The 26,597-nt window shown below is 44.7% G+C and overlaps 3 protein-coding genes across 4 annotated transcripts; 2 read left to right on the forward strand and 1 right to left on the reverse strand.

Annotated features, from left to right (window-relative positions):
* Positions 1-461: 461 nt before the first annotated feature.
* gammaTub37C (gamma-Tubulin at 37C) lies at positions 462-2,398 on the reverse strand. Its single transcript, XM_064691591.1, has 4 exons — positions 2,284-2,398; positions 2,023-2,225; positions 1,358-1,948; positions 462-1,289 (listed from the first exon to the last, which is right to left on the reverse strand). Exons 1-4 carry the CDS (start codon positions 2,330-2,332, stop codon positions 768-770), a joined length of 1,365 nt encoding a protein of 454 aa, XP_064547661.1. The 5' UTR covers positions 2,333-2,398; the 3' UTR covers positions 462-767.
* Positions 2,399-2,664: 266 nt separating this feature from the next.
* On the forward strand, positions 2,665-6,375 carry pigeon (protein). 2 transcript variants are annotated; one of them, XM_064691586.1, is made up of 8 exons: positions 2,665-2,823; positions 2,890-3,291; positions 3,345-3,646; positions 3,715-4,911; positions 4,972-5,204; positions 5,268-5,482; positions 5,545-5,766; positions 6,114-6,375. In XM_064691586.1, the coding sequence occupies exons 1-8, from the start codon at positions 2,760-2,762 to the stop codon at positions 6,251-6,253; spliced, it is 2,775 nt and encodes a 924-aa protein (XP_064547656.1). In that variant the 5' UTR covers positions 2,665-2,759; the 3' UTR covers positions 6,254-6,375. The 2 variants fall into 2 exon arrangements, with proteins under 2 accessions (XP_064547656.1, XP_064547657.1); XM_064691587.1 differs by lacking the exon at positions 6,114-6,375 and adding an exon at positions 5,846-5,986.
* Positions 6,376-7,217: 842 nt separating this feature from the next.
* drl (derailed) lies at positions 7,218-25,970 on the forward strand. Its single transcript, XM_064691593.1, has 4 exons — positions 7,218-7,710; positions 22,505-23,858; positions 23,980-24,276; positions 24,360-25,970. Exons 1-4 carry the CDS (start codon positions 7,596-7,598, stop codon positions 24,469-24,471), a joined length of 1,878 nt encoding a protein of 625 aa, XP_064547663.1. The 5' UTR covers positions 7,218-7,595; the 3' UTR covers positions 24,472-25,970.
* The last annotated feature ends 627 nt before the right edge of the window (positions 25,971-26,597 follow it).

A 26,597-nucleotide genomic window follows, 5' to 3' on the forward strand; every position in this document is an offset into this window, starting at 1 on the left:
TTACATCAAGTTTTTTCTAAAAATTGGGGTCGGCTAGTGTAATATAGATGTTTCCAATTTACGGTAATTTTCAAATTTTAAACCAGTTTTATACGGAAAATATATTGAATTTAAGATTTTTTTTTTTTAATTATAGGGGAACCTTTAATCTTAAATTTAATAATAAAAAAACATGAGACAAACCAGGTTCAAGTCCAAGTCCGAGTTCATGGATGTAGAAAATCAGCTTCACGCACTGAACCTAAAGATGATGCATTGACCTAAAGCCAATTTTTTTTCGTAGCCGTGATTTTAAGAAATATCTACAAATAGGTAGATTGGAATTCCTATATCCACAATCTTACGAATAATCGGTGAAAGCTCAAATAAAAAATATCTTTGCTAGCTAAATAATCTGTCATTGTAGGTTAATACTTGAATAATGTAGGTTAATACGTAAATGAAGTAGAGGTAATACAAACTGATGGTTTATTCTTTATTTGTTATAAACTTCTTTTATTTCATACAATATGCAAATTCTGAAAGATCGTTGGATTCCAGTACCAAAGTAATGCTAAATAGACCTACAGAAAGCCTTCAACGATTTATAGAGGAATTACATGACTGGTCTGCTGAGGGTTGCAGATCTAGCCAACCAGCGCACATTTTTAATTAGTTTCTATTTTTATTTGGTTCAGGATAGTGGATAATCACAGTCTACTAAGCTAGACTTCACAGATTATGAGATTCATTTTATAAGCTCGCTAGAAGATGTTTTTTAAAAGGGCTTACGCCTTGACACCATTTGATAGCGGACTCCAGTGTCGGTAGTCCATCTGTGTAGCTGCCTCGTACTCCTGCACCAGGCAGTCAACCGTGTCGCGCGCCAAATCCAGCTCGGTCAGATCATCTTGAAACATGGGCTCCCGCCGAAACTGATCCAGAAAGGCGTTGCGCTTCTTCAGCTTGTCATACTGGGCCAGAGCACGATTGAAGAGAGCACTTACGCCCGTGTGATTGGCCATCATCAGGCCGGACACTTTGTGCGCTGTCTGGACGTAGGGCGAGCTACGTGATAGCGCTACCTGAATGCTAGCCGGGCCCCAGGGTATAAACTGCGCCAGCTTGCGCTCTCGTATTCGCTGCAGTGACTTGTGCACCTGCGTGGGATCCACCTCGCCCTGTATAATGTTTAATATGGAGATGTAACAGTGTCGCTTGTCGGCGGTGGATGACACCATCATGTTCTTCGGCTGCAGCAAGCGGCGCATCACATCCAAAACAGTTGTCCTGCGCACATTTGTCTTGGTCTGCGGATGACCAAATTTATAAATGTTAAACGTATGAGAATCTTAGCTGAATCCAGTACATTGTTCACCTCGAGGTCTGTGATCAGCGGCGTGTAGCCCGTCATGAGGAAGTGAAGCTGCGGCGTAGGAATTAACGGCGCCGTCAGACCAATCAGATTGTTGTTCATGTAGGAGGGATAGCGCAAGGTGGTTGTGCTAACGCTCATGATAGTAGACACCAGGTTGTTGATCTGGGTGAATGTGGGCGTTTGTATGTGAAGCCGCTCGGTGGCTATACGGTTCAAGGCCGTGTTGTCTAGCACCACGACACAGTCTGCGCACTTTGTCAGCCGCTTTAGGGTGAGTATCGAATTGTACGGCTGCACAACAACATCGCTGATCTCGTCCTGATTGGGGAAAACGCTGTACGTCTGAATGAGCTTCTTCGGAAATCGGTCGGACAGGCGTTCGAGCACGTAGGACCCCATGCCTGAGCCTGTGCCGCCGGCTATGGAGTGGCACAGCACAAAGCCCTCGAGCGAGTCGCTACCATCGGCCTCCCGATCAATTATGTCGAACACCTCCTCCTGCACCTTTTCCCCTTGGCTGAAGCCAGAAGCCCAGTTGTTGCCAGCACCGCCACCATGCTTGGACAAGTAGACGTTCTCCGGATTGTATAGCTGAAAATTGCATTGATCGGTTATACATTCTCAAATATACATATGTATATTGTTGTCCATGAATATGTACATACCTTGGCATAGGGCGAGCTCATGATGTTGTGAATGACGCGAGGTTCTAGATCTAGAAGTACGGCACGTGGTATATAATGGTTGTCGTCCGCCTGGTAGAAGAACACATCCTTGCGATCGTGTCCGTCGGCCGCAAAGTCTTCAAGCACCCCATCCGGCGAAATGCCATGCTCCAGGCACAGGCGCTTCCAAAACTCAAAGCCAACTGTTTGTTTTTCATTGAAAAGTATTGTTTACAAATGTAAATTTGTGATTTAACTTACTCTGATTGCCGCATTGGCCTAGTTGCAGGGTAATTATTTCACTTGGCATTTTTAATGTACCGCGCTTTTTCCACTTTGAGCTTAAAATTGAAAATAACAGTGCTTAGCGCCATGTTTAAAAATATATTTCAGCGTTGCCACATAATATTATGTTGCGAAAATATACAATGCTGCTGTCATCGTATTAATATGTAATCAAACTTTATATTTTATGTTATTTATTGCAAATAGAATTATAACACTTTTACGACAACAAATAAAATTTATGTTGATGTGCATTAAATAAAGTGATTTTTTATTGTGCTTATCTAACGCGCTGCGTACCAAGTTGCAAAACATATGGGCACCCTCACAGCTGATTGCAGCGTTGCCAACTTACTTGCAGTATTTATTGATTTCTCGAGAGGCTCTGATGAAGTTTTTGTGCAATGCTGCAACAGGAAAATTGTTTAAAAAGAAATTAAATTAAAATTAGCATGTTACGTCAAGAGAACTTGGCCGCCAACTTTTGCGGACTCCTGGCCGCTCAGGGCTACAAGGGCAAGTGTCTTCCACCCGGCACATACAGCGTCGCGCTAACCAGAAATAACCCTCCTCCAATTGCAGAAAAGGCCAACGAGTGGCGCATTTTGGGTCAGGAGCAGGACGGCTCGCTGCTTACTTCATGGATATTTGAGTATTTGGATGAGTCGAGCAAGCGGGAAACTTGCATTGGTCACTTTCATGCCACGAAAAAACAGCTGCGTGTGCTCTGGACCCTGCCAGGCTGCGTAGAAGTAATCCAGGCGAGCATTAATAGCAGCATAACCTTGTTGTCGTATGTGGTCAAGAATTCGCAGCGTTATCAGGCGTTTGTCGTTGAGGTGCGCAGCAGCGAGGGCGGCACGCCGACATGCCTGACCGCAGAATCCTCGCCTCGCCAGATAATGACGCAGTTTCTGTGGCGTGTGGAGAGCGCGACGCGCACCTGCTGGCAGGACAAGTTGCTGGTACTTACACACGAGGATTGTAAGTTGGCGTCCATTGAACAAAGTAGCACAGCCTAACGAAGGTCCTTTCAGCCATCAAACAGTTCAGCTGCACGGTCAAACAGAGTTCCACGACATCACATTCGGGCAGTGCAGAGGGCAGCGCCTGGCACTTAGACGTCAGCATACTAACGCATGAGACGCTAGCCAAGAACTTCAGCTGGGCTCAGTGGGATGCCGAGAGCCAAGCACTTTATTACATCCACCTAAAGCCAAAGGCAGTCAGCCTCAGTTTGCTAGACGAACGGGAGCAGATTGGTGAACAGGCTGCGCCGGTGCTCAGCCCTACACTGTCCGCGTTTCAGTTTAACGAAAAGCAACCCACGGAGACAGTTGTAAGCATGCTCCAGATAAAAAAGAAATGGCTCTTATTAAGCTTTTCTTGATTTTTAATCTCCTGCAGCTCAACATTCCGCTCAATTTGCCAAAGCTGCCCGCAAATGCAGCAGGGAACGCACCCAGCTATGATGACGATGCCGTACCGCTGCGCGTGCACGACAGTTCGCTGAATCTGATCATCCTGGCGGACAGCTCGGGCATGTTCTTCGTGTGTCACTATTATCTGTACCAGCCCATGCAACCGCAGTATGCACAGGGAGCTACGAAGCAGCCGCAGCAGCAGGATGTTCACTTTGCCTACTCTGTTTCGCTGTTGCATCACGGCTGTGTGCTGCACTGCGTCATGCCGGGCGTGCCCTGGCATAAGGCACGTCTGTTACGTCCCACCTTTGCGCTGCAGGGTGCACATCATCTGCTGGTATCGTCCGCCTTCTTTGTGCATCTGCTGGACGTGGGTCTGCAGCACGAGCCCACATGCCACATTGTCTGTCCGGCTGCGAACAATCGTGCTCCCAACGTCACGCATTTGGTGCCGCTGCGGAAATGGGGGGCATTAGCCTTCGACGCAGCCACCTTGGATTTGGTGTCGCTGAGTGTACCAAAGGCCCATCTAATCGAAACATTCCGGAATGACAACTCGCTAGATAACCGCATCAGCATTATACACTACTTTCTGATCCATTCCTCGGATATGGATGTTCTGGCCGAGCTGCTGAGCAGCATATTAGAGAGACCCCTTTCGCTGGACACGGTGGCACTTGTCAAGGAGGCGCTTATTGCCGGCAGCTTTGCAGCCGCCGTGCGCGGCCTGCCCGAGGAGGCGAAGCCACTGATGCGCCTGCTCCCGCTTACCACTGCGGTGGCCACGCGGCCCATTCAAGCGCGGGTCGCAGACATCAGCGTTGGCATCTCGCACGAGGCGCTGCACAACACAAACATGATGCTATTGTCGCCACAGCAGCGACTGTCTCCGTATCGCACAGACATTTGGACGCGTCTCTGGGAGCTGCTCAACGAGTCCGCCAAGCAAGAGCAGCCACGCTTTGCAGCCGAGCAAGTGACGGAGAAACTGATCTTTAGCTTAGCTTGCTACCAGCCAGAGGCACTTTCTCGCTGCACGACACCCATGACACCGGACGCTAGCAGCAGTGGCTTTGGCGATTACAGCAGCGGCAGCTCGTTCCCCTTTAGCAACGAGGTGCTGCCTTTTATTGAACTCGAGGGCTGTACGGCCAGCAAGCAGGAGCACGTGCTTTCTGTGGTGAGTTTTGCAGGAGTCTATCTGAAAGTTGATCCAAAATAAATTTCATTGATCTTTTAGTACCTGCGAGAGCTAAGCGTTCATCTGGTTAAGCATTCCTCGAAGCCACATTCAGGCTTTCGCTGGCTGAAGGAAACCTTTTTCGAGCGCTCGCAGGCTCCGGCCCATGTGCATGCGGTTGCTTCGCAGTTTGTTTCCGCCCAGTTGGAGCTTTCGCGTGCGCTGTGCTCGCTGGTCTGTCGCGCTGCCGGCCTAGATGCTCGCCTGGAGACGTTGCGCGGCTTCAAGTTGATGTAGGTGCTTCAATCACATATAGTATGTTGTTTCCTAATTAACTTTATTTTCTTTTCGTTTAGTGATCAGATGTCCAGCGTCCAACAGCATTCGCTGTTTCTTATACTGGAACGTTATTGCTTGGCCGTGGAATCGATTGCCTTTCCGCTGCCTGAAGGCTTCTCCTCGTTCTTCACGTACCTGGGCTATCGCGCCCTAGACTATGACATGTTCCTGCAATACGTGGAGAATCATGTTTTTGAGCTGCAAGTTGATGTCATGAAGAGCATTGTCTACGGTGCGTTTCTAGTAGAATATCTCTAGACTTTTGCCAATACCTGTCGCCACTTTCCATTGCAGACATTGAGGACACTCCGCAGGGCATCGATCGCAAGCTGTCGCTGTTGTCGGCACTGCCAAAGCAGCGCGCCCAGCGTCTGCTCAAATGCTGGCAGCATCCCGAGAGCCTTATGATACGCGGTCGAGAACATGCGGCTAATATTCTGTCGGGTCATCATCAGGAGCCGGCTCAGCGACGCGGATCTGGCGGTGTCTCGCAATCGCGCATGCATGCCAGAAGCGGTAAGGGCCAGCTACGGCTTCACTTGCATCTCATTTAACCCATACTCATTTGCACTTTGTCATCCATCACCCGGTCCAGCACTGGGCAAGCCCACAACAGTCGTTTGTCACTCCTTGCTTTTGGTTTTTTTGCTTATCATTTTAACCACCGCCGTTTTAAGCATTGCTCGCTTGGTGCTTGAGCAGCGACCCGCATTTTGGTAATCATTTAGTTAGCCACAATTCCATCTCGATCATCTACCGGTTGGTAAGCAGCGCTTCTCTCTGTGTTTTTTGCCAGTGCCTGTCCCTGCTTGCAGTTATTGTTCAATTCGTCAATTTAATGGGCAATTTTCGTTGTTTTGTAGATCTCAGCGCGGAAACGTTGTCGCCGCTGGACTCATTTCTGGATTTGCTCACCGCAAAAGCGAGCCTCAATGAATTGGACTACAATTTGTTAATTGAAGCCACGCTAAGTTCAATGGAGCAGATAAAAGTCAGCGAATAGTCTATTAAGAACTTTTACAACTGCGGCCTGTGGCCAAGTAATTGAATTATTTATGTTAAATGAATGTTGGCCAAAATAGTGTGTCAAATGTGTAAAAGTAAATTAGAGTATTTAAAATCATATTTCTACAATAGTATTGTCTAAAAATACATCATGATTGAATGTCACAAATTATGCTAATGTAATCCCCTTTTTCTATATGATATTTATTCATACATACCCATATGTCCCTGTTAAGTAGTTAAGTCCAAAATGTATTTATTTTTATTATTTATTTAAAATGTATTATGCAAAGATAGTACGTATACATATGTATGTGACAGAAAATTACAATTAAAAACACAGCTCTATAAAACTTGAAGCTGAATTAAATAAAGTCACAGACATTTGGACCTTACATATACTATCTTTTTTTTTATTTTTAAGTAAAATATTTTTATTTATTTAAATTATGTTAAACGGAGCTTACCCCTCAAATTTCCACACACACCCCCTTACATAGACAACTGTTATACTGCAGCGCATAGTACCTAAAACGGTCAATATGCGGCGCAACAGCATCCACAATAAAGTTTAACATGGAACCAACATTAGCATTTGCTATTGTTAACATGCCATAGAGTAAAAATTGTCGATGAACTAAAAAACATTCAAAAGCATTTATTTATTTAATATCGAATTACATTATTAAATTTAACTTATTTCACTGAGCAAACATTCATTTCAAATAACAGCAGTGTAACAGACTGTTGTTTTCTCATTCTCATTCGAAAATTCGAAAACAGCTGATCAAGCGACTGTTCTGTTCCATTGTTCACAGTGCAACATAACATCCACAGTGGATGTTAAGATAGATTCGCATTTGCATTACAGCGCGTGTACATTACAGAGTATGTTAAAAGTGTCTGAAAGATACTTTAGCATTAGCATTGTTTTGTTTATCCAGTTGACAGTTTGTGGAAAATCGTCACGGTGCGCGCATCAACGAAAATCCGTTGCGGAAAAACAAGAACCCACGGGGGAAAATTTGTCTTGTTGCTAGAGGTTGGCTTTAAGGCTATACAGCTCCCGAGTGCATCGTTTAGGTGTTAATTCCAATTGGAATATGCGCGCCTCTGTCTGAGGCGGGGCAAAGTGCCAAACGCACTGTGAAATATTTAAACGCAAAATGCGCGCCATATTATAAAATTCGTATTCATATTGAAAAGTGTGCGCTGCAATAGCAAATTGTTAGCGAGTGCCAACAGAGCAAAACAGCAAAGAATTCAAACAATTAACAAGCAGTCATTAGTTAAACAATAAAAGCGCCAAGTGCTAATTTAAGGTGCTATTCATCGCTGCAATGGAGAAGAACTTTAAAGGCCTCTTCACAATCGGATTATTTCTGGCGCTGCTCGGCGGCGGCCAAACGCATCTGAATATATTTCTGAACCTACACGAGGTGCTTCGTCTAATCGGTGAGTTGCCCCCTCCCAATTTAGATATAAATAGTTTCAATGAATTAATGTGAAAATAATTAAATATCTAATGTCAATTAGTAGCCATCATCAGCCATTTCGTTGGTACAATTATTTAAAACTAAACGCATTTTGATATGAGTTGAGCATTTGTGAAGAATTGTTCATGGGAAATTTAATCGAGGCTTTGCGATTGCATAGATTACATGGAAAGCCGATTAAATTGCAATATTAAATTAAACACAATAAATTGTTAAAACTGCACTGAAAAGCCACTAAATTGATTAATTCAATTAATTATTTTTTAAAAATACTAATATTATAGGTAACAGGAACTGGCTGTGTTTAAAAAATACAACAACTTGTTATAACTGAACTTAAAATGAATAAATTAAATTTAAATTAATTATTTTTTGAATATACTAATTATAGTTAACAGAAACTTTAACTTGTTTCCATTACTAATTCTATTTTAACATTTAGTCCGACTTAAAGTCCGATTTAATATTATACTTAGCCGCTTTTATGAAATTGAGAGCTCGCCCAATTTCTTCTAGTTTTTTTTTACTATTCATTTATTTGTCGCTATAAATATATTGCTTCTTGTGTTGTAAGCTCACAAATCAACAGGAATCACAAAAATATGATTATATATATTTTTTTCGTTAGACATTTGTCATCCAGAGAAATAGGTAAGATATTCTTCATATTCTAAGCTGTTGCCCATGCGACCCAGAACCATAAAACCAAAGTGTTTTACGAGTTGCTGCCAAAAATGCAGTATAAAAACTCTTTGCCGCTGTATTATTTGTTGCCGTTGTTGTTGTTGCTGTTGGGGACATGTATAAAAAATAAATAAATCTATGTTGAATATCATAAAACACATGCAAAGTGCTCGCCAGCGTCGAAGTGTTTGCTGTACAAGCAGAGATACGGGCTTAAATTATCAGAAATTATGTTGTAAAATTTACAACTCTCAACGTCGACGGTTGTCCCTGCAAACAGGCCAGGTGATTGATGGGCAGAAGGGGTAGGAGGGGTAGCATTCGGGCTTGTGGATCCGATCGGATACGAAATCGCGTCAGTTGTGAATAACTGGGTAAATATTTGGACGACTCCGAGAGTGCGACTGCTAATCAGGCGCTTATCTATTTATCTGGCAGCTATCGCCGTGCCACTCGTCGTAATTCATGTTTGGGTTTGTTCTGCGCTCGCACCTCGGCTTATCGGAGCGCCGGACAATCAATCAGAGTGCAGCACTCGCAGCGGCAGTCAAAACTGAACGCCAGCCAATTGCCAGTTGAGGCTGCACCCGACGGGGTGATCCATCAAGTGCTATGGAAATTTATTAGTTGTGTCAGCCGCGTGTCAAACAAAATCAAAATTTAAGCCAATAATCGATCCGTTTCTCTGTCTGTGTGTGTGTGAGCATTGTGGTATTTATCGTTTTGCGCTGCAATTGCAACCTGTCCGTCCCACTGATGAGTGCTGGGCACCCTCTCCAATTATCCAGCGTTGACAGCAGGTTGCATGCCTGACCTACTTTCGGCTACCTTTCGGGCGGCTCTTTCTCTCTTTCTCTCTTTCTGTGTGTAGTAGTAGGTGTCATTTTTTAGCGGTTTGTTCAAAAGCTTGACTCCAACCCGAGTGTGTATGTGTGTTTGACCTGTCTTTGTGTGCATGCGTGTACATCAATTAAATTGTCAGACTACACAAAAAAAAAAGAACGACAACTTTGCTGCAGCCCCGTCATTTGCTGCTCGTTAGGTTACACTTGTGGTCGTTGGGGGGGGTAGTGGGCGGGGGCCAGTATGGATGAACTGGGCTAAAGAGCGCTCTGGCCAAAGGCTGGCTGCACACACAGATATGCACAACATGTATATAAACCATGTCAGGGACTGACGCACTGCTGCCCCAGCTCGTTAGCGGAACAAGCGACTCGGAGAATCTTTAATGGACTTGCAGCATAAATGAGGAACCGCTGCAGCAGAGCATGAGTTAATGCCACAGGACAGAGTTCAATTAAAGTAGTTGATGATCAGCAAGAAAAGAACAGGACATAAGGGCTATAATATCGACTTAAGCAAAACAAAGTTTGGCAAATATTCAATCATTGAATCTAGAACAACATCTAACTCAGAAGTCTGATACAAAGAAGAGTCAGTAGACCGCAGAACACAGCATGGTCACGGTCTATTATTTGTTTATTAGCATTATTTGTTATTATTTGTTTTTATTAGCATAGATTATTCTCATTATTAATTTTGAGACTATGGCTAAGACCAGTTCAACATGTCGTGCCAAATGATTCAGTCGCAAAGACAACTTGTTGGAGCACTGCATGATTAAATATATAAAGTAAAATAATATGATTAATTTCATAAAGCGTGCTTTATATTGTTTTAATTTATAATAAATCAAAGAAATAATTTGTTTGCTGGAGCTTAAATGGACCAATGAGTAAAATGAATATAAAAATCGAACTATTAACAACCTCTTCCCGCTTCATAGAGCCCCATAGCATATTATTCTATGTCCATGCAGAGTGCCGACTGCTGATCATATCCTATGTCATTGCAAATAATGCAAGTCAGACTCAAAGTGTATCAACGCTGCTAATCTGAACCCATCTGAGCCCAACTATGACCCAACTCAAGGCACATTTGAGCGATTGACATTCGCAGCAGAAGCCTTTTAGCTAGCCAAAGATTTTTGCTAAATGTTGCCAACTCACGTTTAGCTAATAAAACGGGAACATTTGGCTAAAAATACACAAGCGCATTTATTTTGCCAAGTAATGTGAACTCAATTAGTGAAATGCGACAACAACAACAACAACAACAGCAGCAGCAGCCGAGGCAGCAGCAGCAACCGAGGCAGCAGCAGAAGTAAGAATAGAAAAGCCCTTTAAGCCAATTGCAGCCAAATCTTGGCGAGAAATGCGCAACGTGCGTGCCGAATTTTTGGCCGAGACGACTCTGCACAAAATAATTAATAAATACAGGGCAGGGGGCTGGAGCAAAGGGTATGGGTGATGATGAGGGGGGGATGAGGCAGTGTGGCAGCTGAAATCGGAGCCAGAAGCAGGCGCCGGCTCGCATGCAAAGCGCGGCGCGCATGTTCCTGCTGCTGCTGCTGCTGGGATGACGACAGTATAAACAACTCGACGGCATGTCGTTACCATGTCTGACTGTCTGACTGTCTGGCGGGCTGGTTGTTGCACAGTGCGTAATTGGCAAATGAATGAGAGAAGCAGACGCGCAGAGATGCAGCTATAAAGAGAGAGAAATGGATAGAGCAAAAGACAGGATGACGCTGCAGTAGAGTTGGCGATGGCAACATGAAGCGGAATCTCAGTTGCATTTCAATGCGCTTAATTACGAGGGTGGTTCGAGGGTTGTCCGTCACTTCAGTATGTGTGTGTGTGTGTGTGGCTGCCACTTATCCATGGTTGCCACACGTGTCAACGTCAGCACTGCTTGCAACATCACTGACAAAAACCACCTACATCCAGCTAGGAGTTGCTCCTCCTGCTGGCATCCTGCTGCTGCTGCTGCTGCTACTCTTTAGCTACTGCAAGTCATTGGCCCTTCGTTGCGTAAACAGTTTGCGCTGCATGGATTGCCGGCCACGCCCACTTATCATAGTATATATAGACCCAAATAGACATGCATATAAGCTATGCATCGGTGACAACATTCGACGCCCACTTGCGCTTAATTAAATCGCTAAATGCTTGCTGGATGTTGTTGCTGTTGTTGTTGTTGGTGTTGGTGTTGCGGCATGTGACAAACACAACAAGTAGACAATAAGTGCCACACGGATGCATGAACAACAACATGCTAACAAAGACCGATTTAGATACATAAAAATACGTACAATAAAACTGGATAAGTCATATTGATGATTTGGAAGATTCCAAGCAATTAAAATTGCAATTACTCTAATTTATTGGTGTTAACTAAAAATGGGTGTACGAAAATTAATAGAGATATTTTTATCCTTTCAATCTATGTTTTAAAAGAAGTAACTCTTGACTTAAGACTATTCCGCCCATTTATTACAATTTTTATTAGAAAACATCAGCTATGTTCTTTTTATCAAATATGACTTCTGTTGGAATTATCCTTGTTATTGTTAACACTTTTTAAATTGAATATTTCATATATTAATTTGTAATTAAATCTTGGAAGTTAAAATATGCAGCCTCTCATCAGCTGTTATTTTTCATTTCTTTGTATATACTTATTTACGTGCCATATATATATATTATATATATTGTATGGAAAATGTAAATAAAGTTGTTACACTTTTCCATATTCACATTGCAGTCTTATTGCTAAAAATTTTTTATATATTAGAAATATTTTCAGCTGCAATGCAGCATTTTTCTTAGTTTGAGCTCGTTGACAGCAACTTAACTTTTATTTATTCACATTCGGGACATATTTCACATTCCCATTCGGCAACGAATGAGTTTTAGCACGCACACACACATTCATATGATAATGAGGATAGGCCAGTAGTTGCATATGGCACCCCCAAGCGACCGGCTCGCATATCTCAAGTGGCGTTCCCCAGACTCGGCAGCGCCTTGTTATCAAATGAATTTAATCAGTTTCAATTGTTTATGTGTTGGTTTTCCGTAGAAGGGGGCTGGCTTTTTGCATGATTGGTAGCCGCTAGACACGAAACGGAAACCGGGCAAAAGGAAAAGCCCGGGGGAGGAGGAGGACCCAACCCGAAAAGCCAATTGAAAAGCAAAAGCGAGTGGAGCGAGCGCAAGTTTCAATTGATTTGTTGGGAAATGCAGTTTTTTCTTTTGTTGTAATCGCTGCGTCAGCTCCAGCAATTAATGGAACTGACAAATAATTGGGCCCATTATGAGGCGATTTAATGGTCAGCAATTGTGGAGTCTGAGTCCGATGGCATCCACATGTGGGTCGTCAAATGATCACTGACACCTACTTGACAACGATGTGGAAACTGGCCATGAATAGATTTGAATAGACAGATAGACAGACAGATATTTCCCAGCCCCAAGCGAGGCTCAAACTTGAAAGATAAATTGCCCAACTGTCCAGCATAATAGCGCATAAATTTATGACCAACGCAATCGAAACAGTCGCCTAATCCCAGGACTTTGGCTCGAAGGAGGCGTTGCCGGGCCAGTTTTCCACTGGAAATGCTTAAATTATGTTAATGAGCGCGCACAGAATGGCGCAGATAATAAAGTACATGATATTTGCATTAGGAATGATGCTGCTTAAAACAATATCCGCATTAAGGGATATGCCGGGATATTCATGAATATCCGCGGACTCAGGATGCTCGCCATTTAGCGTAATTAACTTGTGCTTAGCCAACGCAAAACGCTTCCCACAACGCGGCTCAGGGCGGGCTCTGGGTTGCGGGTTGCGCGATGCATGCTGCTGATTGGGGCTGTTGCATCTCGGGCTAAGCTGCAGCAAACTTCTAAATAAACAAGGTAAGTGACGCGTGCTGCCCGCGTTTATTTGTATCTTGTGGATATGACGTTTTCCCTCTCGCCCCTTCTGTGTTCTATGTCCTGCGACTGCGAAGCCAGCGCAAAGTGAGAAAAGTCGCACACAACAATGACAAACGCTGCCTGTTCAGGGGGTTGCTACCTTTACAACAACAACATCATCAACAACAACAACAACAACAACAACAATAAAAACAACGCTACTTAATGGACCAGAAATGCGCTGTGCAAACACAGTGTCTGTTCCTGTCCCGTCTCCGTCCCTGGTTATTTTTCTGCTCCTGACTGCCTGCCTGCCCGTCCTGCTGGCTCGTCCTGCTGCGTATGCAAACAAACGAAGCCCGGAAGCGAAATGCGATGCGACGGCAACGCATGAGCTTGCCGCCAGCACTTGAGCACGCCGCAGCAAGGGTACTTCGTCCAGCCCCGCCCAGCCCCGCCCCGCCCCAAACTCTCTATCAGCAGCTAGCCACGTTGTTGAGGGCTTTATTTGAAACGCCAGCCGAGGGTGGACCGCCTCGGCCGCCCCTTGAGCTACTGCATCCGCAGCCAGTTGATGCCGATGTCGTCGCATATTTTTATTGCCAAGCGAATTCCAAGCGGGCGCCGCGCCGCGCCATGCCTCGCCCCACCCCCCACGTTGCTCCCTCTCTTGCTCAACCCTCTGACTCTTAATGAGCCCGTAAATTATTTTTTATTATTTCGTATTTAATTTTTTCATTGCTGTTTGTTTGACTCAGAAGTACAAAAAAAGCGAGCACACGACGCGTGTTTGGCGGCCATTTGATTTCAAATTGATTGTGGGAATCGGCTATTCGAATAGAGCCGCAAAAGGGGTGGATGCATCCAATGCAGCCAGGAATGCGGCGAACTAAACGAGCCAATGGATTAGAACAAATTGTCCCAAAAATCATTTCTCTACTTGGTTGCATTTCATCGATAGTCTTGCTCCCATTTTGTGCCCTGTTTCCAACTAAATTTATGTAAAAGTCGAAAACTTGGTCAAAGAACAAGAGTAATAAGCGTATTCATCCCCTCTTTCTCTCTCCGACAGTTTCCCTCTGTATTCCTTCGCTCACTTGTAATAAGTATTAACTTATAGATATATTACCAAATGCAACTTATTGGAAAATTTCACACGCCCGCAGCGATGGGCTAGTCGAGTATCCCAGTGCATTCGACCAACCCTCGCACAGCTTCCCACGCAACTTTTCCAAGTAGATGGAAAAACAGCAGAGAAAATGAAGTGGAGCTCACGTTCGTTGCTGCTAAAATATCGAGAAATTAAAATTTGGGGCAAAATAGGTTTTTTAATGCGTTCAAAATGCGCTTTCTGCCATAATGGGATATGATGAGGCGGCGAGGTTGGATAATCAGTATATGGAGCATCATAGTTAAGCTAGAAGGAAGAAAAGTAGAAGAAATTATTTGCTGCTAAAATGTCGTTTACTTACTTTTAAGTCTGCGCTAATGAGTATTATTAAGAGCTGTGCTAATCGCTAAATATATTTGAAATTTGAAATAAATATTATTGTTTTTTTAGCTTGACCTACTTTTGTCGCCTGATGTCAGGCCGATGTTGATAAGAAGCAACTGCTGGCAGACAAATGCGAAACGTTTATTCCAATTATCAAGCGGGAATCAATTTTCGAACAGCACCCAAAGCACATTCTTAGCTGGCCAGATAATTTATGCCTTCAATCAAACCGACTGACTGTTTGACTGACTGACTGACGACAGCGGCGACTTTATACAGGAGAAGGAGAAGCAGCAGCTGGAGGAGGAGGAGCTGCCTAGGGGCCGCTCTGTCTGCGGTAATTTCCTTGTCATGCGTGATAAAATGCGCACATGGCACACGAAGAAGGGGTCGGTCGGGTCTTGGCTAGAACTGGAGCTGCATGGAGAGCAACAAGCAAGGCCAGCTGAAAGAGAGACGAGTCCTGATTATTGTGCGGCTTGTTTTAACTTTAATTAAGCGCTCATTTTACATTTAAGTACACGCAATCATATAGATACGCATTCTAAAAAACATATTCGCATAAATTGTATTCGCTTTGGATACTCGGCGTAACGTAACGCGAGTACTTACCCGATTCGTTCCGTTGCGAATGCGATTCGTTGCGGCGAACACACTCGACATTCATTTGCCGCCGTGCATTAGTCGCGGCTATTATCGTGTCTGCCTCTCTTTATTATCAATTCCCATCTTTTGTAAGCCCCCCGTTCCAGACCACCAAATTGTGTGAAATGTCTGTGCATCTGTGTGTATCTGTGTGTGCATCTGTGTGTGTTGTTCTTTTACACGCATATTTCTATTTGGACAGGCTAATGGCGTTGAGTGGCTCTTTGAGTCGGGTGTGAGAATATTAGCAACATTATCATTAACATATTTAAATGCGGATAAGCAAAGCGAATAATGAATGCGAGCCGCTCAAAACGAGAGAATGTATTAATAACGATGGCCTTTGTGCCGACAAAGAGTGGATGAATCAAAGGAATGATTAACCAAGGTGGAGTCTGCGTTTTGTTTATGCTAGCCCCACCAAAGCAATTAGTTAAATGGAGGAAGAATTATAAATCGAATCAGTAATATATAATATGTGTTATACAATGTTATCTTAGGTCGAAGCCATAATTTTGTAGTTTTCATTAGGTAGTCCACAACTTCTTACCTCTTAATTATGGATGTCTCTTGACTGCCTCCGCCTTTTTCTCAGCTCGAGACTTGGAATTAACACATTGTCACCAGCATTTACCCCTGCTTCAGCCCTTCGGCAGCCGCAGCTTTGAGCTGGTGTGTGGTCCTCTTTTAAAAGTTTTGCATCGTCACGTTAACAAGATGATAAAACCCCAACCAGAATCAAAAACATATGCATGCACATACATATTAATTTATATGTATTTGTGTGTGTGTGCATATGTACCATGAGTGTGTATACTTTTGTGACCTAAAAGCAAAAAACGTTGTCATAAACAAAGCCAAAAACTTTTCAACAAACAGCGGCGGGCAGCAGAGCTTGAAGAGGAGATGCGTCCACTTCAGTGGCACCGCCTACACACACACACACACATATACATATATGTATGTATATATATACACCCAGCCCAATGCATCCATGCTAATCTCTCTTATATTCTGTTTTGCCTGGTACTGAGACCTGGAACTGCCACTGGGACCTGGACAGGGACTCGGATTGGGATTGGGACTGGGCCTGTTAATGGGTACCGTAGTAGCACTTATTGTTAGCCGAGCAGCTGGCGACTGCGTCTGCCTTGTCGGCAGCCGGAAAAAGTCAATGCGAGGCGCTGCTCAGTCGGTCAGAGTCATAAATTACGCCATCCCGGGGGTGCTATTGAAAAGTGTGTGTATATATGCGTGTGTGCGTCTGATTGTGTGTGTTGCTGTTGTTGTTGTTTGTTTGTATTGGACACTGCCCCGAGGTGTTGGGCTCGAACAATTTGCACAGCTCCCTCTGGCCTGTGTCGCTGGCAGAGTCAGCTCACAGCGCTGTTGTTTGGCCATGTCAAAAGTGTTCATAAATTCCACCTCTTGGCCCAAAAATTCGGCACAGGAAGTTATTGTTTACTTAAGCACACACACACACGCACATCCATCGACAAGTTTGCGGGCCTCGCCACAGAATGTCTTTTGGCGGCAGCCCCTGTGATCTCTGCATGGGGATCAACATTGCCAACGGGCCACCCAGGCTACTCGGGCATTGGCCGCAAAGGCGCATGCAAATCAAACCACAGGACACATTACACAAGCTGACCCAAGCAGTCGGAACCGCAACAAGCTCAACTAACTGGGCCACTCACCGGCTGACCACCGCAGCTGCACCTGCTGCAGCCCCCCGACCACGCTTTATGGCTGTCCATAAATTTTATGGCAGCGCCTAGACACAGTTCGGTCTGGGATTGCCTCCGGCCCGAGGTGATAAAAATTTCATTACATCACGCAAAAGCCCTGCCAGAAATTGAAAGAAAACTTTACACCAGTGGCAAGTTAATGGCCAGCTCCAGCTTTGGCTCGACTTGGAATCACAGCCGACCGCTACCTGATGAATGATTGTGGGCGGGTTGGCGGGGAGTGGGTCCGTGAGGTGAGTGGCAGGTGTTGAGTCTGAGGTCTGTTTGTTGTCTCACGCAAGCGAGCGTGGGCCTGGGCTAATAATCACATTAACTTTTCCAGATAATCACATTCGATTTTCGCCCGGTTTTGTTCTTTTTATTTTGCTTTGATTTTTATAGCCCAATAATTTGCACTTCTAGCTTAACTTTGCGGGCTTGGCCTGGCCGTGGCCCCCTTGGAAGGGTAGGCACTTAAGGAATCGGCTAGATTAATTACGCATATATCTTGCTGCTTGAGTGCCTTGACCTAAATGCTACTTACAATGCGCTAATTAGAAATGGAGAGGAATCAACCATACACACACACACACACACACATTTATGCGCACTGGGCAAGGGAGAGGTGAACAGGGCTTGTATTTACATTTTAAATTGAAAACGCAACTACAAACCGTCCATGGCAACATCACCATAAACGTAATGTGTTTTTTATGGTTTGTCATAGAAATCTACAAGATCATAATTTATGCAACACCCGCTGGCCGCACGGCCCCAATGAACTTGAATTTATGGCCAGGCCAGGCCGAGCCAAGCCAAGATGGAACCGAAGTCGTCGCAGCGTTAAGGTGATAATATAAAAGAAAAAAAAAACATAAACTGCAAGACGGCCAAAAGGGTTCTGGTGGCGGAAGGGCGGCAGCAGTTGATTGCGTCTGCCTGGAGGCAAAAACGTCAGCCGAGTGGCCAGAGCCAAAGGAGCGCCAAGAGCAGCAGCAGCACAGACCGAGGCAAATAAATTGCAGCTGCTCGGCCAGGGCGATGAAATACAAATAGAAATACTTGGCAGCTACCGTTGACGTTGCACGTTGCACGTTGCACGTTGCGCGTTGCACGTTGAGTCTGGCTGCGGATGAAGTTGCCAGAGAGCATCGTGCACTTCACATGTCCTTTAGCTTGTTTGTCTTTCACTCTGACGCTCCTCTGCAGCGGGCTGAAGTGAAGTTGTTTGGCCAGACGACGCGCCACGCCACGCAGAGAAACGTCTTGCCAACCTCTATCCGACCATTCGAGCATTCGAGCATGGAACCCAAACGAGCTTGCGAATCATGACCATTTGGGCATAAAAATTACCTTGCCTCGCCCTGTCTCGCCATGTAGTTGGCTTGTCTTCTTGTTGTTGACCTTCTATGGCCTGCGAGAGTTACCTGGCTGCGAGCTGACTTTGGCAGTGCGATTTAATCAGTTGCAAGCACATCTTTCCATCATGAATCTGGCCGCTGCAATGGCTCTTGACTTTTGGGTTAGCCAACTCGTCTGTCTGGGCACGACTTACACAAACGCTGCCCGGCCCGAATCAAATGTGAACAAATTGAATTCGCTTGAGTTATGATGCCCCTTGCTAAAGACATTAGCATGTGACTGGCTCTGGTCCCGTGGCCGGCATCAAATTGGCAGCACATAAAAAGTTTCTGACGGGCAGAGACACAGCGTAGAGGCAGATGGGGTAATCATTTGATAGTCAAAGACGCAACCCTTGCCGGAAGCCAACGCACACCCCAAACGGCCCTAAATCAGCATCAGCTTCAGCTCAGTGGCCACCAATGTCATCATCAGCCGCGGGCCGAGACGCCGAGCTCGGCCCAGACAAAAACTCGTACATACATTGATAATAATAAAAATGTCTGTCGTCTGGCTCAAAGTGGGAGTCGGACTCTGGCTCTGTCTGTGGCCTAGTCTTCCGTCTGCGTTTAATGCACAACATATTCATGTGTCAAAAGACAATTTCGGATTTATGGCCTGCGAAATCCCCAGGCTGTTGTCCGACTACGACGACGACGACGACAAAGTGACGCATTGTGGGCGGGCGAATGGAGTCCGTTGCATTAGCATAGAGAAAAAATATGTTAAGAAAACATAAAATGATATCCACTAGCTATGCCAGCTAGGCGAGACATACATTCAGACATACATTTAAATCCCGCTCAGCTTTTTGGTTTGCATAAATTAGGGCTGAAAAAGGGGTTTGGATCGGTGCTGGGCCGGCCGCAATGGGTGAGATACATCGGCCTGGCGTATTTGGGGCGCAAAAATTGCCATTTTTATTCCATTTTTCGTCCATTTTTTTTTCCCAGTTTGGCACATAGAAAGTTTTGGCTTATGCGTCTGTTCTGGTATTTTAGGGTTGTAATTGAAATTAAATAGATGTCGTGCCATGAATTCAAATCGCTTTCTGGCAAATTCGCTGCATAGCAATGGGAAGAGGTTTTAAAGAGTTAAAGAAGCAAAATTATATGTGCAAATATTTGTAAGGCTTTGCTGTAAGAATGGTCTTAAATATCTTAAATATCTTAGAGCTTAGAGCTTAGATTAGCGCCATAAAATAACCTCGAACAACATTCGATTTAAACAAATTGAGATGTTGATCCTCTTACTCTTTATCTTAATAGACAATATAGGTTTTAAGGCAAACATGGCTTGTGGAGTAATGTGTTCTTATATGTATATAATTATTTTAGGCAACAATGCAAATATTGAAGAAACCTGAATAAAGGTTTGCCTCATAGAAGTGAAGATCAAGATCAAACTTTCTTAAATTCTTTTGAGTGCACCAAAGACAATAAAAACACTTTGGCATTCGTTCGGCTGAAAGGCCAGATGAAAGGCCAGGCTAGAAATTTGGAGTCACATTCAAATGTATGGTCGTTACTCATCTTAGTGTTTATATTGTCTTTGTCTGAACTATATGAGATAATTGATTCTTAAAGTTCTCGACACACTCTAGGCTGTCTTGGACTCAGCTACTCAGTTTCCTTTGAAGCCATCCTCCTTGGTTGCCGCTTTTGCATTTTACTTTATCAGCAACTTGCCACACATAACTCCTATCTGTTATCGCTGTGCTCCGTTCGGGTTTGCCTCCGCTTTTCTTTTACATTATGCCATTTTCCACTTGTAGCAATTTGTAGCTCTTTAAGCATATTTTCACAGCTTCTCTTACACTTTTGGGGTAACTTTTACTTTTTGGGGCAACTCCGCGCGTATTTATGTCAGCGTCCAAGCTGAAGGTGGCTGGATAAAGAAAATCGATTTTCTCCCAGGTGACAGGCGGAAACGGAAAACAGAGAGAAAAGCTCAGTTATTGGATATTGTGTAGGAGGGTGGGGCGTCGACTTCGACTTCATTTGTCGAGCAATCAGCTCTAATTAGCGCCAGGCACTTGAGATGCAAAGCAGTTTGCTGCAGGGGAGGAGTTGGAGTTGGAGGGGTGGGGGCTGAATAATTTGCTATTATTTGTCCATAATTGGGGTGCGTGGGGTCGCAAAAGTTTTGATGTCTGTGGAATTTTAATTGTGAATGTTTCAGCCGACGCAACTTTTTATGGGGCAACTGCTTGACTTGCTTCGCCTTTAAGCAATAATGTTGTAATGTTTTTTTTTTGTTGTCTCGATTAAATGAACTGCTCTTCCAGCTCAGAAGTCTGAGCCCCATTAACCCTTTCGAAGCTATCACAACTTCTCTGTCTACCTTGGTTCATTATGCGACAGTATTCATATCTGCAAAGCGACATATTCCTTCACCCCCGCCCTGTTACCACAGAGCGTGGTCCACCAGCAGCCGCTTTCACTAATTACATTTTCAAAGTGCAAACGAAGCGTATGACGAACGGGTGGAGGGAAGGGGAGTAGAAACGGGAACGGGAACGGGAGTAGCCTGGTCTGGGTTCGCTCCACTAATTAGTACGACATACACACACACATGCATATAAATGCATGTGTATAGTCGGTGGACGAATAAGTGGCATAAATTAAAATAAAATGCATAAGTATTAAATGTAACTGCGACGTCAACGTCGGCTGCGACTGCGACTGCGATAATAATCTAAAATAAACCGCAGCGGCTAGCCCCATGAGCACACTGAGGCATGCAACATATGCGCAGCAACAGCAGCAACAGCAACAGCAGCAACAAAGCAACAACATCAACATTAATTAAGCATAAACATTTAACCTGCCCCCGGGACACGCCTCCGCACAGCGTCGCGTGTCCGTGAGTCAAGTAAGGGTCCACTTTGTGTTTTGTTCAAGTCGCATTTTATAATTTTGATTGATTTATTGAGCCCACGCCAGAGCGGCAACTAGCAAGTGGCAAGTGGCAAGTGGCAAGGGGCAAGTGGCAAGTGTAGCCAGAGCAGGTATCGAGCAAGGCGCCAGCTGTAGGCCGATCCCCAGGAGAGCGACTCGTATATATTTCTAAATGTAATTTAATTAAATGCATTGCGAGGCGACGGGCCAGCGAGCAGCGATCCCCACACCTGTCATAACTATCCGATACACGTATCTGATATGTAGATAAAAAGATAGCCAGGTGTTTTTTTAGGGTAGATATTCGTAGGAAAGCTTTACAAGTAGTTTGTTTTGGATTAGCTAACGTGTATGTGGGTTAAATTGGTGCTGTTCAGGTAGTTGAGCTGTTAAGATTTCATTTAAGTTTAAATCAATGGCAAAAGAAATATAAATATAAAGGAATATAAATATAAAGTTGTGCTTTAAGCAATAATATAGCTGCTCAAAATCGGGAGACCTTTTGCTACTACGACTAAGTACATAAAGATATATCGGGTTTTGTATCATGTATCAGATATGTGTTGGGAATAACACTCAGATTGGGTTAATCATACATAATAATGGAATAATCAGCTCGACTTATAAGCAGGACTCTGAGAATTATCAGGAGTAAGACACAACCTCAGTCAAGCATTGTTGATGTCGCGATTTAAAAGTTGAATAACACTTTTTAAAATTGCCCTTCAAGTTTGAACTCTTTTTGCTTGCGCAACTTGTTTGTCGATTTTGATTGATTTTGGGTGGTTGCAACAAGAAATTGTCTGGCATTGGAAGCTGTTGCTGGGGCTCGGCTATTTAACTCCTTCAATATGTCACCGAAATGTCTAAGTGGACAGATAATGCAGGATCTAGTGGCAGCCAACAGCCGGCTGCTTGGCCATGGCCATTGCTCGAAGAAAATCAATTTGACAAAGTAAAGAAAACTGTTATCCCTGGTGATTGATTATGCAGTCGACTCAAGTGACTGGCCAAAAGTTGGTCGGCTTCGATTGGGTCACCAGGCGTATCATTAATTTCCAGTGCGGCGGGTTGGACGCCATGTTAGCAGCCGTTACGGACATGCATCTTAAGTCTTTTTGCTTTCGCTTCATTGCAGGCGTCTCCGCGGAGCTCTACTATGTGCGGGAGGGAGCCATCAATGACTACGCGCTGAACTTTGCGGTGCCGGTGCCGGCGAACATTAGCGATGTTACGTTTACCTGGCAGTCGCTGGTGGAGCATCCGCTGCCCTACAGCATCAATGTGGCCACCTCGGATGTGGGTGTGCTGCCACGGCCGATGCTGAACATCTCGCGCATTGGCGATGTGCCCCAGGAGCCACAGACATGGGGCGTCAGCCTCAAGTGCTCGGGCACGCGAGCAGCGGAGGTGACCGTTACCATCAGCGTAGAGGTCATACTGGACCGGGCGACCAACAACAATACGAATCTCATCTTTAAACGTAAGAAAATTTGCTTGAAGGACGAGCCAAACGACGCACGGGAGGAATACGATGACGAGGAACCGCTGCATCCGGACCTGACTGGTCACGACGATATTCACTACACGGAACACAATGAAGACACCGCAGAGCATGTCATATCCGACGGCCACGTGCCTTCGAATGTCGACCATGGCAAGGCGACCGAAAATCACCGTGTGCTGGTTACCGAGCAGCCAACCGTTATTGTGGGACGAGGTGCTGCTGGGGCAGGCTCGAACAATGAGTACGATCCACTTTTGCGGGAAACTCTCGTACCGCCCACCAGCGGGCTGATCACCCTGATAGTTGGCGGCATTTTGGCATTGGTGCTCGTGTCGACCCTTATTTTGATAGCCTACTGCGCAAAGGGGCCTTCGAAGCGACATCCCTCGAACGGCGTGCATCTGATTAAGACGTCCAGCTTCCAGCGCTTGCCCACCATCTCCTCGACGGCACACAATTCGATCTACGTCTGTCCCTCGACGATAACACCCACATATGCGACGCTGACGCGGCCCTTTCGCGAATATGAGCATGAGCCTGAGGAGTTCAACCGCCGTCTCCAAGAGCTGACAGTCCAAAAATGTCGCGTGCGCCTCTCCTGCCTCGTCCAAGAGGGAAACTTTGGGCGCATCTATCGCGGCACTTATAACGACTGCCAGGAGGTTCTGGTCAAGACTGTGGCGCAGCATGCAAGCCAGCTACAAGTAAACCTTCTGCTGCAGGAATCCATGATGCTCTATGAGGCAACACATCCCAATGTCATGGCTGTGCTCGGCATTTCCATCGAGGACTTTGCCACTCCATTCGTGCTCTATGCCGCCACCGGCAGTGTTCGCAATCTGAAGACCTTCCTGCAGGACCCGTCGTATGCCAGAAGCGTGACCACCATTCAAACGGTGCTGATGGCCTCCCAGCTGGCCATGGCCATGGAGCACTTGCACAACCATGGAGTCATTCACAAGGATATTGCGGCCAGGAACTGTGTGTAAGTACAGCTGAGCCCCTCAACCATTAATCGTATGCCAACCCAATCTCTGGTCTGTCATCTTTGACTTGTAATTCGTCTAATCGACCACTTGTGATCCTCTGCTCTTCGTTTCCCTCAGCATTGATGATCAGTTGCGCGTGAAGTTGACCGACAGCGCCCTAAGCCGCGACCTCTTCTCCGGTGACTACAACTGCCTGGGAGATGGGGAGTACCGACCCATCAAGTGGCTGTCGCTCGAGGCACTGCAGAAGTCGCACTACAACGAGGGCAGCGACGTCTGGTCCTTTGGGGTGCTCATGTGGGAGATGTGCACGCTGGGCAAGCTGCCCTACGCCGAGATCGATCCGTATGAAATGGAGCATTATCTAAAGGACGGCTATAGACTGGCACAGCCCTTCAACTGTCCCGACGAACTGTGAGTATCAACTAGCTAGTAGAAGGCCTTCATCCCGAACTGAAAACTTAACGCTTGCCTTCCTTTTGCTCTGGTACTTGCAGCTTCACTATTATGGCCTACTGCTGGGCCTCTATGCCCGCCGAGCGGCCCTCGTTCAGCCAGCTTCAGATCTGCCTATCGGAGTTCCATACACAGATCACCAGATATGTTTAACCTGCGGTAATGAAGCACACCAAGACCTGTAAATATAACAAAAGGCGACGTCGTAAGATTTCGCAGCAAACGACGTCCGCAACTTTGTTTCCAAAGACATATTTAAAGTAAAGCGCCTAAGGGGGCGTCTAAGAAACGATAATGTGGGAGATATGGATACGAGTGAGGGCCCATTGTTGTCCCCCACAATAAATAGTTACTTACTAATTCATAATGTGGGTAGTAGTCGATACCACGATTAAGAAAAGTCGCAAAGTTGTGCACTGCTCTATAAGTATTAAGCAGTTAGGTAATTAGGATTAGGATAGGATGACATTTAAATGCAAGAAACATAGTAGTTGAACTTAAACACCAGAATACATTTTAAAGAGACACATTCACGAAAGAAAACCCAGTTAGGGATTCGCTGAGAGTCACCACATAAGCATAACATAACATTATATAGATACATAGCTAAAGACAAGACCCATAAGAAGGTATACCACTTTGGAGGAGCTCGGGCATAAATTCGACGTTAATAAACAGCAAAATAAGTATATTATCGAATATATAGAATATCTATGTAAATGTATTTATATGTGTATGTATATGTATATGTCTAAGACCGTAGTGCTAGAAAACTCGAATCTATTGTATTTAATTAATGTTAATGACTTCATGTCGAAATCCAACGGTGCACTACAGAACTTCCCCATTTAGTTCACCAGCATCCAAGATCCCGGGGACTTTCGAGTCGAGCCTACGATTTGTGTTACTTGAAAGTTTTGTAATATACTTAAGCATTTCGCATTAGTTTTATGTTCCCCTTTATGAGTTTTATTCTTAAGAATAACGAATGAAAACGATTTCAATAAACGTCCGTGCATGAAATTCAAAACCAAAGAAATGCATTCACGAATTGCCTCCGTCTGCAAAGGGGAAATGGAAAATGGAAAATGGGAAATGGAACGACAGTTAAGTAAAATATTCTTGTGTAAGTATATCGCTAACAATTGAGCCCCAGCCACGCCCAACACTTACCCTAAAACAACTTGTGCTAAGAGCAATGCGTTGTTTTGGGCTTACCGTGCGGAGGCGACGCTGCCACAACGAAGGGGGCTGGGTTAACCACCTGCAGCCCGCACACTCGCACACAAACACAGCAACACATATACATATACGAGAACGAGCCAATCTCTTTGCCAGCCCAAGCGTGCTGGCTACACAAAAGGCATGTAATGCCAACTGCCTATTTGAGGAGTGGAAGCGGAGCAGGAGCTGGAGCAGGAGGTGCCTGCCCACACCTGTACGTGGAGAGCCTGTCGAGCGCGTGTAGAGCTTATGAGGTAGACGCTATTTCATGGTATGCCCTTTGATGGCCTGCACTGACACTACTTAGTTTTTGGCACGTCATGGCGCGGCTCGATGTTGCCTGTGTCCTTTTTAATATGCCTGTCACAGCGTCAGCCAGTCCAGAGACTAGTTTCGTGTCCTTCCGCCTTCCTTCTTCCTGCTTGCTGCTTTCTATTTCATTTTTTTTTGCCCTTCTTCACGCTGGCAACGTCTTTAAAAAACGCTCGGAGCACCAAGCTGCTCGGCACGTGCCCCAGCTAAGATGCGAGGCATTTAACCAAAGCCACTATCAAAATCAAAAGCTAACACAAAAGCTGTTGCAGTAAAGCCTCTGCATAACAACAAAACATAACAGTAAGATTAAAGATTACAAGCTTATACGAATATATGCTCAAACTATTTACTGTTTATTTAGGCGATGTTAGATTGATCAGCTTAACACTATTTCTACCAAGGTTGGAGTATACAAAAAGGTATATATGAAAAGGTTTCTTTTCACACCTTTGGTAGAAATAGTGTTAAGCTGTTCAAAACTTTGATTGATTTATAGAATTAATATCGACTACCGAACAGGTATTGTATTAGTTTTTTACCATAATAATTATTTACTTCCTTTCTGGTTAGTAATAGTTTAATATTTGTAAATTTTTTAATCCTTTTCTATATATATATATCACGAAAATTGCTCACGTATATCATTTTAAACCATTTCCCGCTACTGATAAATGTAACGTTTGCTAACTGCTATAAAAACATTTTTCTTTTTATCTTTATACATCCTATGGTGAATGGGA

This window comes from Drosophila montana, unplaced genomic scaffold, assembly GCF_035044405.1.
Source record: "Drosophila montana isolate Dmon_TW-CO22-7 unplaced genomic scaffold, ASM3504440v1 contig_3440_1, whole genome shotgun sequence".
Taxonomy (NCBI): domain Eukaryota; kingdom Metazoa; phylum Arthropoda; class Insecta; order Diptera; family Drosophilidae; genus Drosophila; species Drosophila montana.